Raw genomic sequence first — 24,781 nt, 5'->3', positions numbered from 1 at the left:
AGCATAGAGGTGGTAGTTGAAGCCGTGAGAGTGTATGAGTTGGCCAAGGGAGGAGGTGTAGATGGAGAAGAGAAGGGGCCCCAGGACAGAGCCTTGAGGGACCCCAACAGAGAGGGGGAGTGAGGGGGAGGTGGTAGCGTTATAGGTAACGCTGAAGGAGCGTTGTGATAGGTAGGACGAGAGCCAGGAGAGAGCGGAATCTCTGAGGCCAAGGGAGTGTAGTTTTTTGAGGAGGAGGGGGTGGTCGACTGTTTTGAAAGCCGCGGAAAGGTCGAGGAGTATGAGGACTGAATAGTGGCCATTAGCTTTGGCGGTTTGCATGACCACGCAATTGTCAGTTAAAATAACGCAGCGCCGCAATGCAAAAAATGGCCTGGTCAGGAAAGGGGGGTAAACCCTCAGGAAGGCAAGTGGTTAAGGCAGCAAAATTGAAAACGAACGACAGATTGCAAAAGATTGCAGGAAAAAAAAAACAAAATTCTTCAAATATATTAATAGTAAAACGGTCCGGTCCGAGCATGTAGGCCCTACAAAATAATCTAGAGTGGGTGACTGAGGACAAATAGAAGGCAAATTTATTAAATACCTTCTTCAGCTCTGTGTAGACAAAGGCGCATGGGGGAGCTCTTGTCCATAATGGACATGGTATTGACACAGCTCCAGCTGATCCACATTGGCTCACAATTTATATGATCCAGAAATATTTAGACAGAATAAAAGATGAATAAAGCACCTGGACTGGATGGCATACACTCATGGGTCCATAAAGAATTGAGCTCTGTCATTTCAAAGCCATTGTTTCTCATTTTTAGGGACTCTTTAACCTCCCTGGCGGTATTCCCGAGTGTAGCTCGGGGTAGAGTTTTAGTACCAAAAGCGGTAACCCCGAGCTACACTCGGGCTTACCATGCGGCGTTGCTCAGGGAGTCCCTGCAGAGCTTACCTTGTCCTTCGCTCCCACGATGTGTCCCCGGCCATCTCCTCCGGCTGATGCCGGCATCCGGCTTCTGTGTTCCGGTCCCCGTGACGTCGGGACGTACAGGCGGCGGCGGGAAATTTGAAAATTTTAAAAAATGTCATTTTTTTCAAAACACATTTTTCACAGTAAAACATTGCTGTTTCAACCCATTTCACATACATATTGTCCCTAGTGCTTTGTCCTGTCCCCTGTCTGCATTTTGTCTGTCTTTCTGCATAGAAACTTAGAAAAATCCATGGCGTCCAAAAAAAGTCCCTTTAGGTCAAAAGCGGTTTTAGATCAGCTAGAGAACAGCGATAGTAAATCAGAACCACTTGCAGAATTGAGTAATGATTTGTGGGGAAATTCGTCATCAGACACTGAAAACGATTTTGCGACTTTGCTCAGCAATGTACAAACTTGGCGCTCTATTTCAAATTTCAGTGTTTTCGGTTTGATTATATTATTGAATTAAAATGTATTATTATTATTATATTATTATTTTTTATGATTATTTATTAAATTATAATTTATGATTTCGTGTTTCAAATTTTATCATACCCGGGATGTTTACTAGACTCTTGTTTGGACAGATTTCAGTGAGTTATTCCTAAAAATTACAGCCTACAATAAAAAAAACTACATATTTCCATGCAAAATAATGGTACCGCTTTCAGCACCAAAAATCTGAAATAATCATACCGCCAGGGAGGTTAATGACTGGCATAGTACCATTGGATTGGCGTAAGGCCAATGTGGTGCCAATATTTAAAAAGGGGTCAAAATCTTTACCAAGTAATTATAGACCTCTTTGTTTAACCGCTTCCCGACCGCCCTATTGCAGAACTGCTGCTACAGGGCGGTAGAGCTGCGCAAAATCATATATATATTTTTTTTTATGTACTTCCGGTTAGACAGTGTGTGCGCCGCCCTACCCACGCTGCCATTGGTGGCTTTAGCTGGAGATTCCCTGCCGACACCCAGCAATTGCCGAGGAACACTGACAGAGGAAAGGTCTGTATGTAAACAATAAGATCTCTCCCCTGTCAGCACCAGCATGCTGCGTTGTATTGCTCTGCATAGCATGCAATACAAAGCAGCATGTCTACATAGTAAAACAGCACACAGTTAACCCTGTGATCGCCCCAGATGTTAATCCCTTCCTGCCCAGTGCCATTAGTACAGTGAGTGCTTTTTATTAGCACTGATCACTGTATTAGTGTCAATGGGGATGTCAGTGACAGTCAGTTCCCCCCTAGTGTGAGAATGCTTGCCACAGTCCTGCTATAAGTCGCTGATTGCCACCATTACGAATATAAAAAAAATTCCAGTATATATACCGCCATTTGTAGACACTACAACTTTCACATAAACCAAATTAATTTACACATATTGCGATTTTTTTTTTTTAGTAAAGACATGTAAAATACATTTTGGCCTAAATTTGACAAAATTTGATTTTTTTTATTTTTTTACTGGATATGTCTCAAAAAAGTAAAAAATATTGGGGATATTTTCAAAATTGTTGGTCTTTTTTTGTTTATAGCGCAAAAAATAAATAAAGCAGAGGCAATCAACTACCACTGAAAGAAAGCTCCATTTGTGGGAAAAAAAGGACATAAACTTAATTTGTGTGTAGCATTACATGACCGCACAATTGTCAGTTAAAATAACGCAGAGCCGTATCACAATAAATGGCCTGGTCAGGAAAGGGGGTAAATGCTCTGGAGGGTAAGTGGTTAACATCCATAGTTGGTAAGATACTGGAGAGTTTAATAAAAGACCACATAGATAAGTTCTTGCTGGAAAAAAATATTTTAGGCAACAGCCAGCATGGATTCATGAAAGACAGAAGTTGTCAAACAAATCTAATTTCTTTGTATGAGGAGGTGAGCAAAACCTTGGACAGAGGGGTGGCTGTGGACATGGTATACTTGGACAGAGGGGTGGCGATGGAGGTGGTATACTTGGATCTTGCAAAAGCGTTTGACACAGTTCCCCACACACGGCTAATGTGTAAGGTAAAGTCTACGGGCTTTGAAAAATCTGTATGTAAATGAATAGAAAACTGGCTAAAAGATTGTATTCAAAGATTAGTGGTTAATGATTCATACTCTGAATGGTCTAGGGTTGTCAGTGGTGTACCCCAAGGTTCAGTGTTGGGACCCTTACTTTGTAATATATTTATAAATGATATAGGGTCTGGGATTATAAATCCCATTTCAGTCTTTGCAGATGACACCAAGCTGTGCAGTGGAATAACGTCCTTACAGGATGTCTCCAATTTACAAGCCGACCTCAATGCACTGTTTAATTGGGCAACTATGTGGCAAATGAGGTTTAATGTTGATAAATGTAAGGCTATGCACTTGGGTGGGCTAAGAATATGCATGCATCATACATACTGAGGGGACCAATGGTGGAGAAGGATCTGGGAGTTCTGGTAGATCACAAGCTTAATAATGGCATGCAATGCCAAGCTGCGGTTTCTAAAGCGAGCAAAATCCTCTCTTGTATTAAGAGGTATAGACTCCAGAGAGAGAGATATATTACTCCGGTACAAATCATTAGTAATACCTCATCTGGAATATGCAGTTCAGTTTTGGGCACCAATTCACAAAAAAACAAAAAAAAACAAACATTGGGGAACTGGAGAAAATACAGAGAAGGGCAACCAAACTGATACGAGGCATGGAGGAGCTCAGCTATGAGGAAAGATTAGAGGAACTGAATTTATTCTCTCTTGAGAAGAGGAGATTAAGGGGGGATATGATCAACATGTATAAATACATCAGTGGTTCATATAGTGAACTCGGTGTAGAGTTATTCACCCTGAGGTCATCACAGAGGACAAGGGGGCACTCTTTACGTCTGGAGGAAAAGAAATTTAATCTCCAAATATGGAAAGGTTTCTTCACAGTAAGAGCTGTGAAAATGTGGAATAGACTCCCTCAAGAGTTGGTTCTGGCCAGGTCAGTGGATTGCTTTAAGGCCTGGATTCTTTCTTGGTTACACAGAATATAACTGGTTACTAACATTTATAGGTAAAGTTTATCCAGGGAATATCCGATTGCCTGTTGGTGGATCTTGAAGGATTTTTTCCCCTGCAGGAGCAAATTGGATCATGCATTGCTGAGTTTTTTTCCTTCCTCTGGATCAACTGTGGGTATAGGATTATAATTTTTTTTTTTTGGTTGAACTGGATGGACTTTTGGCTTTTTTTCATTTTCAGCCAGACTATGTAACTATGTATCGCAATAATATGCATACCTGGAATTCATCTTTACCATTAGAATACTGGAAAATACACCAAAGTCACACAGATGTAACCAACTAACCATGATGTAGCAAAAGCAAAATACGGCATGCAAAAAAAAAAAAAAAAAAAAGATTGATTTTTAGCAAGGTTTCTTTTTTTAGAATTTTTTTTTTAATTGGTTAATTAGTAATGTATTTGCGGTCAGTCAGGACAGCCTGGAAAGCTCTAGTTGCTGCTACTATGTACCCCGCTGTTTTTCTTCTCAAGCACATTGATACAATCAGTGTAACCTGACCAACTTTGCGCAGATAACCGGTCAAAAAAAATCTGGGTGCCTGACTTTGCATGCCCATGCGGAATAGCTGTAGAAAAGCAGGTATTGATTTTGGGTTCCTGCAATTTTTACAGAAAATCTTCTGAACAATTCATTCACTTAAGTGAAATTGTATACTGTAGATTAGGAAACAAACTAGGATTTAAACTTCTTAATTAGAAATGGGAAATTTTATGATTATGGATAAATATGCCCAAAAAACACATACTGAAAAAAATCAGTGTTGCCTTACATTGTTAAAAACAAAAAGGCATACGAAGGAACAACACATTCCTCAGAGGGCATGCCATTCGTTTTTTATTGGGAAAAGGGATCATACCCATTCAAATAATTTTCTTGCATCTGTTACCAGTACCAGTAAACCAGCACAGACTGAATGTACATCTGTCTACATATACTCAATAAAAACAAATTAAAAATACAAACAAACATACACAGCAATGTTTGCCTTCGTACTGATTGAGAGGAAAAACAGATGGCAATGTCCAAAAATACATAGAAATCAATGCTTAGGAGATAAAGTACAAAATAACGATGGGGCCAGTTTACAAAAACTACATAAAAACAAAGCAAAAGCCTATCTAAATGTCTAAAGAGATACAGTCAGGTCCATAAATATTGGGACATCGACACAATTCTAACATTTTTGGCTCTATACACCACCACAATGGATTTGAAATGAAACGAACAAGATGTGCTTTAACTGCAAACTGTCAGCTTTAATTTGAGGGTGTTTACATCCAAATCAGGTGAACGGTGTAGGAATTACAACAGTTTCCATATGTGCCTCCCACTTGTTAAGGGACCAAAAGTAATGGGACAGAATAATAATCATAAATCAAACTTTCACTTTTTAATACTTGGTTGCAAATCCTTTGCAGTCAATTACAGCCTGAAGTCTGGAACGCATAGACATCACCAGATGCTGGGTTTCATCCCTGGAGATGCTCTGCCAGGCCTCTACTGCAACTGTCTTCAGTTCCTGCTTGTTCTTGGGGCATTTTCCCTTCAGTTTTGTCTTCAGCAAGTGAAATGCATGCTCAATCGGATTCAGGTCAGGTGATTGACTTGGCCATTGCCTAACATTCCACTTCTTTCCCTTAAAAAACTCTTTGGTTGCTTTTGCAGTATGCTTTGGATCATTGTCCATCTGCACTGTGAAGCGGCGTCCAATGAGTTCTGAAGCACTTGGCTGAATATGAGCAGATTTTGGTCCCTTAACAAGTGTGAGGCACATATGCAAACTGTTGTAATTCCTACACCGTTCACCTGATTTGGATGTAAATACCCTCAAATTAAAGCTGACAGTCTGCAGTTACAGCACATCTTGTTTGTTTCATTTTAAATCCATTGTGGTGGTGTATAGAGCCAACAATGTTAGAATTGTGTCAATGTCCCAATATTTATGGACCTGACTATAGATGTTATGCTTACGCTTAGTCTCTTTCCTCCATTATTTATGAGCTAGTCCTAGTCTGGATATTTGAGTGGACCAGTATGAGTGAGTTCTTGAATGTGAGATCAATGCCTGCCTACAGATGATCTTCCATTGCAACACTGACTACGCAAGCTAAAACACTTTATACTTGTTAAATATCCATTAACATATAACTTCTAACCATGCCTTCGGTGATTGTAGCCGTATTTGTGTATTTGTGACAGAAACAATTGAGTACTGTCCGTGATACTTTTTTTATTTGCATTAACATAAAATTTTGAGGACAAGCTTTCGGGGAGTGTCTTCTTCTTCAAGGTCCAAGCTGTACTACATCTTATAGTACTGCTTGGACCTTGAAGAAGGGGACAGTCCCCGAAAACTTGTCCTCAAAATTGTATGTTACTGCAAATAAAAAAAGTATCACGGACAGTACTCAATTGTTTCTAAGCATGCCTTCAAAACTCCATAATCTAAAAAAAAATGCTGTACCACAGAGCTAGAAAAAAAAAAAAAATCTTTTGATAGACATATAGTGCATTATGCCCCTATTTAACGCTTGCCGGGTCAGTGATTCTCCTGAACTCCTGTCTTGTCCTTTGCTCACTGCTAAGGGCTCATTTTGAAGGGGTGTTCTTGTCAAACACTTCGTTGCCAAGAACAGGCTGTATCTGACCTGCTTTTCAAGCAATCCAAGCACAGTTAGGAAAACGCAGCTCAACACAAAGCAGGGCAAACGCAGTTCCTATACTGCGTCACTGCTGACCTGTGGCTGACATGCGTATAATGAAGGAAAACCATGTTTGTCAACAGAAATCCTAAAGGAAAGAAGCTTGTTGTTGTAACCTTTATGTTATGACCTCATCAGTGTCATCATGAGAACTTCTGATGATGAAGTGATGATCCAATGTGCTGCTAGGTAAACCAATGCCAAATCACCAAACGTTTATAAGGCTCTGGACATTTCTGCTCCCAATTACACATGCCCAATGTGCCCACTAATAACAGCCCTACATAAATGTCCTGTAAGCTGACAGGGTCTGAGGTTTAGATAAGCAGTAACCAGCTAAATTAAGAGGTTTTTATTGCAAGTATGGAAATGTCCTAAAGAAATGTCTGGCACACAGCTGGACATTTATGTAAAAAAAAAAAAGTGCTGCCAGAGGCAAGATTACAAACATTTTAGTATCACTTGCAGCATAACACAAATATCTGATTAATTGTTATGAACTAAACCATCTTCTTGTTAGTTCATTTTTGAAGAGTAGTTACAATTGTTACCCCAGAGGGTCTTTTTTTAGTCAAGGGAAAAGATTTTCCCAATGCAATTAGGGGAAAAGTGCAAATCACACTACAATCATGGCTCTTACCACAGTCTACAGGAGAGCTACAGCCCAAAGCCGGGATGTTACCACCCACTAGAATGATACATTGACACAGAGAGGAGAGGACAGAGGGTTAACTAGGGCCAAAGGAATTGTAAGCACAGAGGACAGGTTACAAAAGGAGAATGAATTACATTTACATAACATACAGATAAAAATATTGCACTTAGAATTAGAGAACTCTAAGCAAAAAAAAAAAAAGGTATTGAGTTATTACAAGCATTGTGCAATCTTCCTTGCAGACAAAAGACATGTTGAGCTACATACACACTGAAGTTAAGTTCAAACATTCAACAAGAACAAGTACCTCTGATGCTCAGCATATGTCCTTTAGGTGGAGATTTACTAAAACTGGAGCACTCAGAATCTGGTGCAGCTGTGCATGGTAATCAATCAGCTTCTAACGTCAGCTTATTCAATTTAGCTCTGGCAATAAAACCTGGAGGCTGATTGGTTTCTATGCAGATCTGCACCAGATTTTCCAGGTTTAGTAAATAACCCCCTTAGTGGCAGCTATGTAAGTGAATGTGCCAGTAAAAAGGTGCAGATATAGAAAAAACACTGATAACTTTATAAAGTACTGAATACCATTTACCAAACATTCATTGCAGGTGAATCTTTCAGGTGCATGTGTTTTAAATGACAGTGACTGATTCAGCACCAGTAAATGTTTGCTGAAAGTCATATTCAACGCTTTCTAGATATGCCCTTGGTGGAAGCATGTTAAAATTCCCAGTGACCAGAATGACGACAGTCACTGAGTCTTCCAGACACCCTCTCGAAGATATGCTGAATATCTGCTGGTCTCAAACATCTAGAAAGATACTTTTAGGCTTTGGAAAATACATCTGCATTTATTTAACTTCTTTCCCCATTTGTACATACTTTACACGAGCACAAGTAACATGTTACACTTTAGAAGAATATGTAAAGATAAACCTACCTTGCCCTCCAGGATACATACAGCGGAAAGCCCGCCCTAGCTCTTCTGCTTGTACTCGCCCAGCTGGTGTCAGTTCCCCACCCCATTTCAAGACTAGCAATAGAGATGGGGAGTCCTTCCGGGCATCTATGAAGACATTATATTTAATTTGTTTTTTTTTTTAAATTGCATCACAAAGTTGCTGAACACATGAAAACTCATCCTACTGTGCAAATTGGTGGTATACCTGATAAAACCTTCCTTCTCTTACCTTCATCCTCACTGGATATTTTTGGATGACCATGGGGCAAATAAGTCAGCTGAACTTTCCTATTAATACCAGAGAAATGGCCGTACCTGAATAAAAAAAGAAAAAAAAAGAAAAGAGAATCACCAATTTTCATTGTGTGCAAAGTACAGGAAAAACACAGATAAAGAGGAAATGTCAACGAAACCCTCTATTTAATAAAAACGAACATGTATTATTTACCTGTCTTAAGAATATATCATACAATGAGGGAGCAGGGTTATTGTTAACCACTTCCTGCCCGGACACTTTTACCCCTTTCCTGTCCAGGGCAATTTTCAGCTTTCAGCGCTATCACGCTTTGAATGACAATTGCGCGGTCATGCAACACTGTACCCATATGAATTTTTGACCATTTTTTTGAGACAGATAAAGCTTTATTTTGGTGGTATTTATTCACCGCTGGGATTTTTATTTTTTTGCTATGTAAATGAAAAAGTCCATAAATTTTGAAAAAAAGTGTTTTTCTTATAAAACTTTGCAAATAAATAATATTTCATCATAAATCTTGGCCAAAAATTATTCCAATATCTTTTTAGTAAAAAAAAAAAAAAAAATAAGCCAAATTAGTTTATAACCAAAAATTATAATTTTTAAACATTTTTATTTTTATTTTAATATTATTTATGTTTTTTTTTCTTTTACATACGGTCACCCTAGCAGTACAGTGTCACCATGGTGACACTGTACTACTTGTGGGGGGTGATGAAGATTTTTTTTTCTTTTACACGGATTGCTTTTACACCCATATAGGATGTAAAATCAATCATTTCTCCTCTCTAGCTGCATTCTTGCAGCCATTGAGAACTACTGAGTGAGCTGTGATTGGTCACAGCTTGTCACATGGTACAAGGCTGTTGTGAATAGCCTTGTACCATGTGACCTCTGTAATCATTCACAGATTTCACACGTAGTAAGCAATGATGTCACAAGTGACATCTTGCTTACTACTTTGCATGTGGTCACCGATTGGCCAATCAGTGATCACATGATCGGGACCTCGTACAGAGGTCCCATCCGACGATCGGTGTTTCACTGTGCCCAGAGGACACAGCAGGTACCGGATTGCGGTGCTGCGCGCTCCCAGGGAGCGTGCACAAGCAGGGGGCATGGAGGCCATTTATAAACGGTCACCCTACCCTGCAGTGCCACCGTTCGGCCGTTTATATACAATGGCCAGAGGGGAGGTGGTTAACATAAGTGATCATATTTATTCTAATGCACGTAACTGCAGTAAACAATCCACCAGGGGGCGCAGAGTGACCATTTAACAGGTAAAAGTGACATAACCAAAATATAAAAAATAAAGCATGTAATCATGTAAATGTAAGCACATGACAGTACGGCTAGATGTCATCTGATTGGTCAGCACCGTCCATGTGACGGTGCTGACCAATCAAAAACCCTCTAGCCCAAACTGTTATCCCTGCAAGGAGAGGATAGAAAGCCAAGGGGATTTCAAATCCCTGCCGCTTTCTCGTCTCTCCTACCACTGAGAATATGGAGCATCTACCACCATGGCATACATCCCCACACGCTCACTCTCCCACTTTCCACTGTGGAAAACCTCCCTGCAATGTCTCTCTGTGAACTCGGGCTATGATAGCCTGGTTTCACACAGGAGCAGTGGGGAAACTGCATGCGGCTTAGACAGGAATAACATTCTTGTTAGAATCACATGCTATGCTTTGCGGTGCAAATCACACCGTAAAGTACCAGTGCTCTGTATCGGCGGGTACTTGACCGTAAATGTCGGTACTCATACTTGCCGATAAAAAAAGGGTATCGATGTGTCCCTACACATTATACCAACCTATCTTACTTTTCAGCAGTGAAAGTAATCAGAACAAAATCATTTACGTTTGGTCGCTAATACACTTTGTACACCACTCCTTTGATAATTCCCAATTCCTGCTAAGCATGTTCTCCTTCCAGGAGTGGTGATGTAATAAAACTTCTGTTATATTTTCACTGCCATCTTGAATCCCAATAGAGAGATTTTTCTCTCATGTTCTATTCGGACAACAAATAAATGTGCATAAGTTAGCAGAAACTTTCCCAAGGGGGCACAGACAGTGATAATACTAAGATGTTTTTAGTTTTACTGACGGCTATGTACCCGCTGATTCCCCTCACTTGCTGCCTAACAGCTGGCAGACAGACAGGAAATAAAGGGGAATCTCTCCAGCGGGACACAGAAAGCAATAATAACAGGCACAAACTTTATGTATAACATTGGGCTCTAACAGTAAAAAAACAATTCAATATGTGTAAGAAACCACAGCAAAGGATTTTGAGGGAATAGATTATGGGTCTGGGCAGTTGAAATTGGTATCTGCGCCACATCCAAAAAAGAGAAAATAAATAGAAAACAGAGTTATTGGGAATTTTAACAGTGCTTTAACACTATATATACACACTATGTATACAGACAAAAAACTTAAAATTTTTTCACCATTTACTGGATTACATTTAATAAAAACACAGTAATGATGTAACCGATTGTCCTCATTTCTAAGCGGCAAAATTATGAATGCTCCCAACATGTTTCGCCCTCAGGGGCTACCTTCACATCTGTGAGTTTCTCAACGCATGGCAAACTGCACAGAAAATGCACGCTTTGCTATGCATTTCAGAAACACGGTGCAAAAGTGAATTGTGCTTGTGTTGTCATTACATGTTAAAGGCACCCCAAGTGCAGAAAACGCACAAAAACTGTGATAACCCCCCACCATGCTCCGCCCCAAAAAAGTTCTGGAGCTTTTCTGCAGCGACTGTTACATGTACGGCAGCCCATTCTAGTGAATGAGTTGCCCTATGTGTGAAGAGTGAAAACGTTCCAAAACACCCCAAAAAAAAAAACGCATGTGGGAATGTGAGTCTTTGCTACGTGGAGATGTGAACGGGCCTGACAATGGAATGTCTCCAACCACTTCCTCCCATGTACTTGTATAAAGATGGTCATACACTGTGCAATTTGATTGGACACTCTCTGTACAATTTCCTTTAGATTTTCCATAAGTATGAAATAGGAGGACCCACCTGACCAATTCATTCAATTTGTATCAAATCAGGCAGGCTCTTGCAGTGCATAGCTGATGGTAGATCTAAAGTAGATTGTACAATCAGGTTGTATAGAAAGTGAGTGGAAGATCAGAGATGTGTGGTCCAGAGGGGTGAACACACCCTAGCATGCCCTCTTCTGTGATGCAACAAGGAAGTGAAGACTTCTAGGAGATGGCCTACAGGAAGTGAATGCTGAGAGACGATCTACAGGAAGTGATGGAATCTGAAAATCATTTTAAAAACTCAAACTGACAAGATTTTAAACCATCTTTAGATAAGGTAAGAGAGAGAAGCACACTGGGATGGCTGGGCCATAAATGGCATTGGAAGCGCTTATAATTAAATGTGAAATTATACCCGAAAAGGTGAACTTATTTAATTTGCAGATAAAAATGAATGTAAAAAGAGAGCGGTGTAGAGAGCACTTGGAAACCAGAGAGCTGCTAGCATGAAAGGCGACCAAGTCAATAATAACATAAATAACAGACAGTGCAGCTCTAAAAACCACTAAACAAAATTAACAATTCATATATAAATATGTTCCAAAATTACTGCAAAATCATCCAGTGTAATGGGCATACTCACAAGCAACATCATAAACCCATAGGGCATTAATGCTTAATACCTTCCATATATAATATGCACCAATACATGTACAAAAGACACCAAAGAACAAAAAGGTATACCGCTCAGGCAAACAATCCAGATCAATCCACAACAGGTGCAGACTCTGGCTCGCCACCACACACGATGCAATAGGAAGAAGGCTCAGCCGCACACCGGAGGATAGATGAATATAGTGTGTATATATTGATCCATAGGACACACAAAACACCAGGACATGTATACAGGACTTGTGAAATGCATTAACACGTCCTGTATTCATGTCCTGGTGTTTTGTGTGTCCTATGGATCAATAAATACACACTATATTCATCTGTACAAAAGATACCACATAAAGTGACAAAAAAGTGCTTAGTGCCAAATAAACAGATATATATCAGTTTAAGTAAAATCAAATAGTCCAATATCTTCAATGTAAGGCATACATCCAACTGTGACAACTCTTCCGTGAAAATCCTTCACCCATTTGCACTCACCCAGAACTCTGGTAAAAACAGGCCTGTAATATTACTCCAAGCTGTGACAGCTCCCTTCACTCCTTCCTCTTCATGGGTCCGATAAGAGATCACCAGAACACACCTTGAAAGACAGCTGGTTGTATCACTCCTGGTGGCTGCATGAGGATGCATGAAAAGGAAGGAGTGGAGGGAGCTGTCACAGCTTGGAGTAATATTACAGGCCTGTTTTTAAACAGAGTTCTGGGTGAGTGCAAATGGGTGAAGGATTTTCACAATAGAGTTGTCACAATTGGATGCATGTCACCTGTCTACACATCCACTGAAGATATTGGACTATTTGATTTTACACAAACTGTTTATGTTTTTTTGGCACTAAGCACTTTGTCACTTTATTTGGTGTCTTTTGTACATATGTTGGTGCATATTATATATGCAAGGTATTAAGCATTAATGCCCTATGGGTTTATGATGTTGCTTGTGAGTATGCGCATTGCACTGGATGATTTACAGATAAAATTGAATGATGCATTGTATTATTCCTGTTTGATATTTACCGATTTGTTCTCTTACAGAGCTTCAAGATATTTCAATAGTAAACTCATCCCTGAAGAAGCCCTGAGGGCAAAACATGTTGGGAGCGTTCATAATCTTACCACTTTTAAATGAGAACTTTCAGACCATGTTACATCATTGCATTGTTTTTACTAAATGTTTTATTTATGCAATCCAATAAATGGTGAAAAAATGTGTCTGTATAAATCTGTGTTAAAGCACCATTAAAATCCCCCAATAACTTTGTTTTCTACGTATTCATAGCAACAGACTGGCAATACCTTGTACTATTCTGACTGCTCTGAACGGTGACGTTTATTTGATATAAGATATACACACTCACCAGCCTCTTTATTAGGTACACCTGTTCAATTGCTGGTTAACACAAATTTCTAATCAGCCAATCACATGACAGCAACTCAATGCATTGAGGCATGTAGACGTGGTGAAGATGACTTGCTGAAGTTCAAACCGAGCATCAGAACGGGAAGAAAGGGGATTTAAGTGACTTTGAACGAGGCAAGTTTGTTGGTGTCAGACGGGCTGGTCTGAGTATTTAAAAAAACGCTGATCTACTGGGATTTTCATGAACAACCATCTCTAGGTGTTACAGAGAATTGTCCAAAAAAGAGAAAATATCCAGTGAGCGGCAGTTGTGTGGATGACAATGCCTTGTTGATGTCAGAGGAGAATGGGCAGACTGGTTGCTGCGATATTCGGAATGGTAGGGTCAGAATTTGGCGTAAACAACATGAAAGCATGAATCCATCCTGCCTTGTATCAACAGTTAAGGCTGGTGTGGGGAATATTTTCTTGGGACTAGCAAGGTGTACCTAATAAAGTGGCCGGAAACTTTTGTTCATACTTTTACTCTATTATCCAGATCTGTGGACATTTCTTCTACTTACATTTCCAGGACCGTTTTCAGCTGCTCAAGCTTGGATTTCCTCTCTTCAATCTCGCAGTCACTGTGCGTTCCAAGTTCTGATAGCAGAAGTCTTGCTATGTCAAGCACTTCCTGTGTAAAATCATCCAGGAATGCAGTTTTTATCCAATTATTTATTCTGTAAAATGTTCTTTCCTATCTAGCTATAAAGCATACTTTAGGCTTGGTTAACACTACCTGGCTCCAAAATCATGCAATTTTTCAGTGCAACTTTGGAGACCGACTTTGGCAAAACTTTGATGTGACTTTGAAAGGGCTTTTACACTGCGTGGCAATGAAACCGAATTAAAGTTGCCTCAAAGCAGTGCAGGAACCTTTTCTGAAGTTGCCGCAACTTCATTAGTGTAAATTGGAACCGCTCTCATAGAGATACATGGCATTTCACATATCCCTGCAGGAGTGTAAACCGAGCCTAAAGCCTAAACACAGAGACATGTATCCATCGGAATATGTTCTGATTTTGTCAGCTCTAGCCACGAAATGGAAAGTATTGCTTCTGCTTAGTAGGATGTGTGCAGCAATGTTGAAAAGAACCATTAAAACGTGTATCTAAACTCGAAAACAAAAAATAAATATACTGAGACTTACCAAAACTTAGATTTGTTGCTGCATTAGTTTTCATTTTTTAAGTTTTTTCCTCTATTTTCACTTACTTTATGGTAGTCCTGCAAATAACACTTCCTGGTAGCTATGATCACTCCCTCCATTGTATCTATGGAGGGGAGCCATAATTGTCAACCAGGCTAATATTCTTCGCTTCACCTCCTTTACATGGAGTTAGAGGTGTAAGTAGTTTACAAAAGGAAAAAGAGAACATAGTTTTTCCTTTTAGTTCAGCTTACAGGATGTGAAAAGGGACACCATATTTTTGGCATACCAACAGCTATTTTCATTTACTTGCTGAAGATGTTCCTAACCTGAATAATTAAAACGAATGTAGCCATCATATCTATAGAATGCTATGCTTCATTATAGTATGGTTTTGTTCTTGGGTTTAGATATCCTTTAAAGCTTTCAAGAAGGTGGGCCAAAAGAAAGCAAAACACCCTTAAATATAAATACATTAATGAAGTATTAAAGCATTTACTACGTACTAACCTACTCAGAAAAAAATAACGTTTTAAAACTTTCTGTTTTAAATTATATAATATTGATATAAATAATAGGAAATTTCTCATTTAGAGTAAAACTGTGGCCAGGCTATGGGAATTCAAGTATTTGTGCGCAGCCTTCTGGGACACGCCACAGGTCCCAAAAGGCCGCGGGACCAGCTTGCAAGCAGTCACAGCCAGCTTCCTACACTAAAGATGCCAGCATCAGGGACCCAAAGACTGGCAAAAGTGTCTTTTGATTAAAAGTCAGTAGCTACAGGGTATTTTTTTCTAGGGTGAAGAACAGCTTTAACAAGTAATAAGCAATTAATGCAGTAAATGTCTTTGCCTGCTTATCTTTAAGCCTTCATCCGCACCATATGCGCAGAAAAACTGACAGAAAAAAACAGGGGACACAAGTCTCCATCAGTTTACATGCACGTTTCAATGAGTTTTATATATGTTGTAGATTCCTGCGCAGAAAAAATCTGCAGGTGATACTAGTGTTGTGGTGTGAACAGGACACATAGAGAACAATTGTTATCTTTGTGCCCTTGCAGAACAGGTTCAGAAAAACTCAAGTCTCTGCACTTGGTGTGAACGAGGCCCTAAGGAAGCATCAACTCCTTTTCTTTTCACAGAAATATTTGAATGTGTAAGGAGGTAATAAGGGATGAGCTTGGGTTTAGTTTGAACTCATGTTCGGCCGAATCATGAAGGAAGTTGTCAGTACCAACCCAATCAGATGTAGCTGTAGCATTCTCCACCTTGTAGCTGCATGTACACAGGGGGGTGAGGATGCTTATGAAATCATTGACATAATATGGGTATGTATTAGGTCAATGGTGTGACTGGAATACCCACTGCTTTGTGTACATGCACCTACAGGCGCAGAATTCCCCAGCCACTGCTGATTGGGCTGCTATTGACATCTTTCTTTCAAGTTTGAACCGAACCCAAGCCCATCCCTAGGTATATTATAAAATATATTTTTGTTAATTTTTTTCAATTGGGAGGACTTCCTTTGAGTGCTTGATCTCTTAGGCTGGCCATACATTATACAATTATCTTCCAATTTTCTGCCCACTTTCCTTTAGATTTACCTTCAACTGTGTAGTGCAAGGGCCTGCCTAATTGGATACAACTGAAAGTGTTGTTTAGGTTTGTCCTCCTATTATATGGTTTTTGGTAAATTTAAACCAAAAATCTCCAGATAATTGTATAATGTATGGCCAGCCTAAGAATTGACCGAGAGAAGTATTTTTTCCTCATCAAAATTAGAGAAAAAATTAAGAAGCAAAGGGGCTGCACAGTTTAGTGTGCTTAATCATCACATTTTCACAAAATGTACAAACTTATACCTGTAGTTGTTCTGGCTTCTTAAGCTTCAACTTTCCTGTTTTATAGCCATCATAATGTTCAAATAACTCAAAGAACCTATAGATTAAAAAAAAAAAAAAGCACTTAAATTTACTTTTACACACTTGCAAAATAAGAAATAAAACTCCATGTCCTTTATTTTTTTTAAATAGGGAAAAATACCCAACTAATTAAAGGCTTTCTATAGTTCACTTCTTCTATTTTACCAAGAACTCTATTTTCTGTATATACAATCCTTTAGTCATAACCTAAAATAAAATACTGGGTAATAATGGATTATTTAAGCTAAGGAAAACTGTCGAGCTAAACAAGAAAATATAAGGGAGGCCTCTTTGTCCTCTTTCAAAGGAAATAAAAAAAGGAAAGGAAAGTAAATAAGTATAGCGCTCTTCTAAACCTGCTATTTTATATACTGCTGACCAAACATTTAACTGCCTTCTTTTGTTATTACCTTGGATGTCGAACCTCCATCTTCATCTTCTGCTTTGGAGTGCGGTCACCGTGTCGTATAATTGCGATTACACATCGCAACTCCATCCTAGAATAATGCAAAATAACATAACGAGCATAAAATACAATGCTTTGTAGACATGCTGATTTATGACTTATAACTAAAAGTATATGTATCTCAATCACTTACATTGTTCCAGACGTGGTTGGTACTATAGGAATATCTTCTGCCTCTGTTGGGATAGACCAGGGGATCTGGAACTGTGGAGCAAGCTCTCTCATAATTATATTCCTAAGGAAAGCAGATGCAAGAAGTTACCATCTTTCCCATAATTTCATGAAATGCTAGAAATAACAGAACAAAATTTAACAGCTAGCTCTTTATACAACCTGCTTTCTAATAATTCATAGGAGTATCAGTATTTTGGGGGGGGGGGCATGTGAAATGACCTCTACCTCACAGCCACTACACCCCCACATTTTAACAGCACTTGGGTAACAGGGGATCTTGAGCCAGTGTAACTCTGTCCTGGTGATATCTCTAGCTGGAAATCTTATTGGGTCCACATGGCCATGGCCCTAGGAGGAGCAGTACCCTCTAACCCAGGTTCCAGGAGAGGGTTTCAGAGAGACCCTTCCAGAACAATGCATCCATATTTTGTGAAATCTAGATCGAACCCTTGGATAACAAGCTCACAAAAGGGTTGGGCAGCTGACAAACTAGACAGGACTCTCTGTACCCGCACTGATACTGGGACTCTGAAGCCTCATCAACAGAGTAACTGGTAGGTGAAGTCACACAGATCACTCCTGGTTGCAATGCTCTGCAAGACAATACACAGACATTCAATATAGCAAGGCAGTTAGGGAACACATCCCTGCACAATGTATACAGCACTTACATTCCTAGGGTGCCAAAACCGAATGAATGTAGTTGCAGGGTTGTTACCTATTTCTGTACACTTATGAGTTAAACTACAAGCATCCGTGCCAATGCACAGTGCATTGGCACACTACCCTGCAGTTACATGGTGATGTTCAGCTACTGCTGGAATGTGGACAAGTTCACATAAAATTCATACTAAACCCTACAGGATGTGAACAATGCAGGAACAAAACCAAAAGCAAGGGGAAATTCAGGGATCTTGCTACAGGTATTTTAAATGTCAATGATAGCTTTACCTTCAGTGAATGTTTGGTGAAAGTCAGCATGCTTTAAATTATGATCAATAAGTAGTTTTGTTTTGTTAGAGTTTAGCTCTTTTCAACAAGACATTTTTTTTCCAAGCCTGCATCCAAATATTAAGAAAACAGCTATCAAGAGTCCATCCTTTTTCAGAATTTGTGCATTTAGTCTGTACTTTTCCTTTTTAATTGAGGGTGACCCATAAGCTTAAAACACATATAAGAATGATTAATGGGTACAATTACAGACAAGGAAAGAAAGGCAATAGTAACATACCCCAGTATTTTGGCACAGTCATCATAATATTTCATGGAGTTCTTAACAAAACTGAAACCATTGACATCACAAACAAACGAGTGCCCATTGGCTCTTAGCAAGTCAAAGCCGCAAACAGTTTGCTGAAACATACAAATATGAAGAATCAATCATATGCTAGGAGGTACACAAACATACAATACAGTACTGACTATAAGGCACTAAAAGAAATGCTTTGTCCTCAAGTAAAACATTGTATAAGTACAAACTTGTAATAGCTCACTGGTGAACAATTCTTACATTTACCTCTTAAATCTATATTTCTGACAAAATTCTTTTTATATCTGTAGCCATGAAATTTACTGTGTCTTTATGTGACAATAATGAAATTATACACACTCTGCTCTAAATGAAAAGTATTAAATATATCACCCTTAATAAATTTGCCTGATAGTCAAAAAATAGATGAAAATCACAAAGAATAGCTGATGTACTTTGTAATATAAAAGGCAATTAAAAAAAAAAAAAGACAAACATGTTATATTTACCTGTTCTGTGCAATGGTGTTGCACAGAACAACCCCGATCTTCCCCTTCTCGGCACTTCTGGCTCCTCCTTTCTGCCAAGTGCCCCCAGAGCAAGCATATTGCTGTGGGGGCACCCAAGGCTTGTTCCTGAGTTGCTGCTCTGCGTGTCCATTCACACACAAAGCCGTGGCTCGGCCCTGCCCCCTCTCTCTCTTCTTTGGCTCACTAACTGCGATTGACAGCAGCGGGAGCTAATAGCTTCCTCTGCTGTCCCAGCCAATGAGGAGGGAGAGTCCCCAGAGAGCCGAGGCTCTTGTCCACATCGCTGGAACATGATGGGGCTCAGATAAGTATAAGGAGGGAGCTGGGTAGGAAGCTGTACACAGAAGGTTTTTTACCTTGATGCATAGAATTCATGAAGGTGAAAAAACTTTGAGCCTTTAGAACCACTTTAATAACCCCAAAAAATGTGAAACAAATAAAGCAAACAACAACCTCATATAGCAGAGCAATCAAGTATTAGTTGATGGAAAGATTAATACATTAGCACTGTGCAATGAGGTTATTAATGGCGTCATTCATTGTATACTGTATCTTTCTGTATGTCTAGTTACGCACTGTAGTACAGAAAATTCTGATTATACATGAGTGGATTATTCTATACATACATTATTTCTGACAAACAATAATAGATTCAAGCATTGCCTATGGTTAAAAAATGCAGATATAGCAGAGCAGTTGAAGAAATTGTCAGGCATGCAGATAACTTCCTGCTGATCAAGCGATTTATAATGCTCCTAGGTTGTACTGCAGACAACTGCATAGCCAAGCATACAGAAATGACCTATAATTGTTTGTCATCCTGACTATATGAGGCCAAATTTAAAAGTAAAACATGCAAATTTAGGAAATCTAAAAATCCTATAATAATTTGGGAAAGAGTAAAACAGACAGCAGTGGATATATTCAAACAATTATATTAGCACGGTATGTTAGTTTATAAAATAAATACCAACCTTAAATGCCAAGCAGACCTTCCGTGCCACAAGCTTCTCCATGGCAGTGAGCATGACAGGATAGCGGATTTCCTTGCCTTCACTATCACGCTCCACTTTCCCATCCAGAGCTGGAGATTTGCGGGCCTCTGCATGGGCATAATCTGGACCTACAGTGTATACCTAACCAATATGAGCAGATTACATTTATCACTCTGTAACTGCAAAAAATAGAGCCTGCAAGGCAGACAGATCCTTTAGCTGTACCTTAACATCAGTACCATCAGTCGGCATGAACTCTTCATAAATGTAGGATCCCGTTTTGCGAACACTGCTCTCTGGGGAGTAAACACTGCTACGACTGCCAATCTGTATTGAAAAAACAAAATTAAAAATCCATCCAAACAGAGCACATCCAACATTAAGGACCCCTTCCTTGCGCTGCAACACAAACATTCATGCATTTCACATCAATGCATGAAAAAATAAAACTTGCAGCATTTTTCGTAGAACATCTGAATGGACATTACAGAGTGTGGTCCACTGCTGTGCATAGTGGAGGTGTATTGGGGTGACATTTAAAACGAATGACACCACAATGGACCTTCAGCCTAGTGGAAACAAACCTTTACAGCAGCTTATAGTAGTTTAAATGCACAACATAAAAAGAGTTTCCTTTTTAAATTTAATGCACTTGAATTTACAGGCAGAGAGTAAGCTGCATTTCTTGGAACTGATTCAACAGCCATTTTATCAGCCTTAATTACTGTAGTTTATAAAACCTGTATGTTTGGCATGATGCCTAACTACTATATACAGTTTTCTTAAGCAAATTGATCATTGTGAATGTGTTGCAAGTTGGCAGCAGCTTTGCCATGCGAGCTCCTTCAACTGGACCATTGCTGCAAATCTGCTTATCCTGGCAGCCCAACTGCCAACCAAAGGAGTAGTCAAAGCAGGCTAACAATGCTGTTGCTAATTGTGAGGCAGTGGCTTGACATTGTCAGCCTGAAACAGGAAGTGTTGTTACTAGCAGGATCTCTGGGTAAGAAAAATTGCCACAGATTCACAAAAAAATATTTGCTTAAGAAAACTGTATGCAATTCATCATCAATAAAATATTCAACAATACAATATACAATTTCACAGTTTTTCCAAACTGAAAACAATGATTAGAAACATATTCAATCAGTCATAACAGTAAACAATTGATTAAAACTGATTTGCTCTTCAGTACAGATATATCTACGAAGAGAAGTGAACGACAACATTCACCCACGGATCAAATCGGCAGAGTTTAAATCACTCAAGAGCTCTCTATTATTTATTGAACAGAGGGTCTTTGGTTTGCGATCAGTTTAGTTGCATCTAAATACTGACTGAATGGTTACATAGATAAGAATGTGGACACCATTATACAAGATGTCAGGATTGTACAGAAGTTTCCAAACCCTTCAAGCTACTTGACAATACCAGATTAAGGGCTCACACAAATGGATGTAGACACAGACGTATAGCCTACATTTGCGAATATACGCCTGTAAACGCCATTACATGCATTTCCCTGGTACATGCATATGGTCAATAGTTCCTGAATGGAAGAGGTGCTGAGAAGAGGAGTTTCAGGAGGTGGAGTCAGTACAGGAATCTCTGCTTGCATGCAAGGTACCATGGTATATGTAGTCCTTAGACATTGAAAGTAAACGGCAAAGAAGCTGCAAAGCATACAGGGAAACCAGGAAGTTGTGGAAATAGACAGCAGACAGGCAGCACTCACATGAATAGATTTTTTCAAGCAAGCTTATATTTTATTATCACATGCGGCATACCTTTCTGAAAAGTCTTTGGCTTCCACCTCCTGCTGACGTGGGGTAATAAATATATACGTTGTGGTCTTCTGCACTAACTGGCTTTTCTACAAATGGCTTTGGGAAGACTTCTCCATTCACTTCTACCTGATCCTCACCTTCTATTAGATTACACTCTGTGAAATAGTAATAACATTCAACTTATTCAGTGCTCCAAATATGAACCTATATCTGAATTAATGAATATTACAAACTGGTGTATAAACACCATGCATGAACACATAACAAGAATATAACAATTAAGTCAGTTAGATAAAGCCTCGTACACACAATGAGAATACCTGACAAATGATCATCCATTTTTTTCTTCTGCATGCTAGTCTCATATTGAAAATGAAGGTTACTCAATTTACAAAAATTCTCAGATGACAGAATACAACTTCGGAAATAATATAATGTATTGTACTGTTTTTTCGGATAAAAAAAATACTGAAAGTACTGATTAAAGTGGTTCTAAAGGCTCAAGCTTTCTTACCTTCATGCATTCTATGCATGAAGGTAAAAAAACCTTCTGTGTGTAGCAGCCCCCCCAATACTTACCTGAGCCCCATCTTGATCCAGCGATGTCCACGAGAACCTCGGGGACTCCCAGTCTTGATTGGCTGAGGCAGCAGCAGGAGCCATTGTCTCCCGGTTCTGTCAATCACAGCCAGTAAGCCAATCAGGAGAGGGAGGGGAAAGGCTGAGCCCCAGCTCTATGTGTGAATGGACACACAGAGCCACAGCTCGGGAGCACGCCTGCTTGGGTGCCCCCATAGCAAGCTGCTTGCTGTGTAGGGCACCCGACAGGAGGGAGGAACCAAGAGCGCCAGCAGGGAACCCGAGAAGAGGAGGATCGGGACTGCTCTATGCACACAGCAGGTAAGTATGACATGTTATTTAAAAAAAAAAAAAAAAAGGCTTTAGTATCACTTTAAATGAAAATCGTATGATCTAGTATCATACGAGAAAAACATTCGTGTTTGTCCCTTCAGATAATTTCATATGAACTGTGAGCTACAGGAGGAGGGGAAAAGAAGGGGGAGGAAATAAAGAAACACAAGTTTCTCACACAGCAGTTAGTTTTGCCACGGAAAATGTCAGATGGAGGTATGTGAGCCACAGATTCCAAATTTTGAGGAATGTAACGTGTTTTTTAGTAAGGATGTTTATTATTTGTTCGTTAATAAAGAATGCGATGCAAGTTTCAACTTCAGAGAAGTGAGTGATTTGCTTCTTCCACGCTTTGGAAATTGTTAGGTATGAACATTAATTTTGTACCCTAAGGATTGCATTACATACTGTAAAAGGCCCACCATATTTGTACCTTGTGAGTATGAAAGTCCTGCAATGCCGAGTAAAACCAAAATCAAACTCACCATCTGGCTTGTCAGGGTCTCTGTTAAGTACAGCATAGCGAGGAAGATCAATTCCCTCCTGCTGCAAAATTCGGTATACTTCCCTCCTATAGGATGAGGAGTGGACAGACATTACATGAGTCAGGTTTACACAGCACTACAGACACTACATTGTGCTACTACTTACACAACATCCTATATTTTATAAAAAAGCGAATGAAGGAATTCTGCCATTTTCCTGTGACCCAATAAATAAATAATTTGCGCTAGTAAATGTGTATAAATATATAAATATATATAAAGAAATCATCAAATCATAAGTCCAGAAAAAAATATATATGCCAATACCACAAAAAAATAAAAAAACTTTTAAGTGCAAAAAACTTTTGTGCAAAAAAAGTGTCTAAATATGAAAAATTTCACCAAAAAACCTAGATAATATAATGGCAGATCATCCATAAATATATCTTCAGAAACGGAAACTCTGCAACACACCGATCCTCATCGATCGAAATAACAGGATGAAAAACTTTGTAGTTAATCGAAAATCCACTTCTCCAATAGATAAAGGACCACCTTCAAACGTATCCATGGGGGGAAATGCCGAGCACTCGAGAGAAACAGAAAGACTTCATGGTGCAATATTATAAAAACCAATTCCTTTATTAGGTACTCATTGCACTTACTCAAGAGGTGCCCCAGCCGACACCAGCATCAACAGCATAACAGCAATCACATAAACGAGCCTGGCTACTCAGCACATGGGCAGTAGCTGGCAGCCAAAAACGCAATGACGTCACATCAATCAAGCTCCGCCCTACGCGTTTCGTCATTGACGTCCTCACGGAGCGGATAGATGTGAGACGTCTCAACCTCCTTAAATATTCACTCACAGGAAACGAACAGCTGACATCAATGGGAAATCAAGCAAAGCAAGCCGCCCCACAGATGACAGGAGTCCACAAAGGATATACAATGTATCCAATATATTTGCCATCACAAGCAAAAAAACTTTAAAACAAGAGAACAAAAATAGAATAAAAGGAAATTTGAATAAAACACTAATGATAAATAAATTAAATAAGTAAATACATTAACGGGCCAGCACCCTCTAAGACTGTGTTTGAAAAAGGGAACTTAAAGGGCCAGTAACACTTTCAACACAAATAAAGGGGAACTCTAGTAATAATACAAAAATAATGCAAAAATTGTACAAAAAACATACAATCTCCCATATATCATCTTTAAACAGTTGCCTATATAAAAATATACTTAAAATAACATAAAAATTAAAAATTTGTGAGAAAACAATTCAAATCTATATCGACATTTAACCCAAATGGTTGCAAGGAATTTAGTTCATAAATCCAAAACGTCTCTTTTTTGGAAATCTCATTAACCAAATCCGAGCCCCTCCAATGGGGTTTTACCATCTCGATCCCATAA

General features: G+C 39.2%; 1 protein-coding gene across 28 annotated transcripts in view; it reads right to left on the bottom strand.

The window, feature by feature from the left end:
* Positions 1 to 24,781, bottom strand: part of PPIP5K1 (diphosphoinositol pentakisphosphate kinase 1) — a 239,393-nt gene that overhangs the window by 162,944 nt on the left and 51,668 nt on the right. For 20 of the 28 annotated variants that reach the window (XM_089676362.1, XM_089676369.1, XM_089676373.1 and 17 more), the window contains exons 5-16: positions 23,357 to 23,442; positions 21,960 to 22,114; positions 20,398 to 20,499; positions 20,152 to 20,313; positions 18,630 to 18,751; positions 17,358 to 17,459; positions 17,169 to 17,255; positions 16,699 to 16,774; positions 14,209 to 14,318; positions 8,565 to 8,650; positions 8,315 to 8,440; positions 7,357 to 7,404 (exon numbers count right to left, since the gene is read on the bottom strand). In XM_089676362.1, coding sequence (XP_089532488.1) covers positions 7,357 to 7,404; positions 8,315 to 8,440; positions 8,565 to 8,650; positions 14,209 to 14,318; positions 16,699 to 16,774; positions 17,169 to 17,255; positions 17,358 to 17,459; positions 18,630 to 18,751; positions 20,152 to 20,313; positions 20,398 to 20,499; positions 21,960 to 22,114; positions 23,357 to 23,442 — 1,262 coding nt within the window. The remainder of the gene's footprint in view (positions 1 to 7,356; positions 7,405 to 8,314; positions 8,441 to 8,564; positions 8,651 to 14,208; positions 14,319 to 16,698; positions 16,775 to 17,168; positions 17,256 to 17,357; positions 17,460 to 18,629; positions 18,752 to 20,151; positions 20,314 to 20,397; positions 20,500 to 21,959; positions 22,115 to 23,356; positions 23,443 to 24,781) is intronic. The other 8 variants (XM_089676366.1, XM_089676367.1, XM_089676377.1 and 5 more) reach the window with 1 other exon arrangement.

Source organism: Staurois parvus, unplaced genomic scaffold (assembly GCF_062004578.1).
Source record: "Staurois parvus isolate SC_StPar_1 unplaced genomic scaffold, SC_StPar_1.0 ptg000168l, whole genome shotgun sequence".
In the NCBI taxonomy this organism is placed as follows: domain Eukaryota; kingdom Metazoa; phylum Chordata; class Amphibia; order Anura; family Ranidae; genus Staurois; species Staurois parvus.
This window is presented reverse-complemented; position numbering and strand designations above follow the sequence as displayed.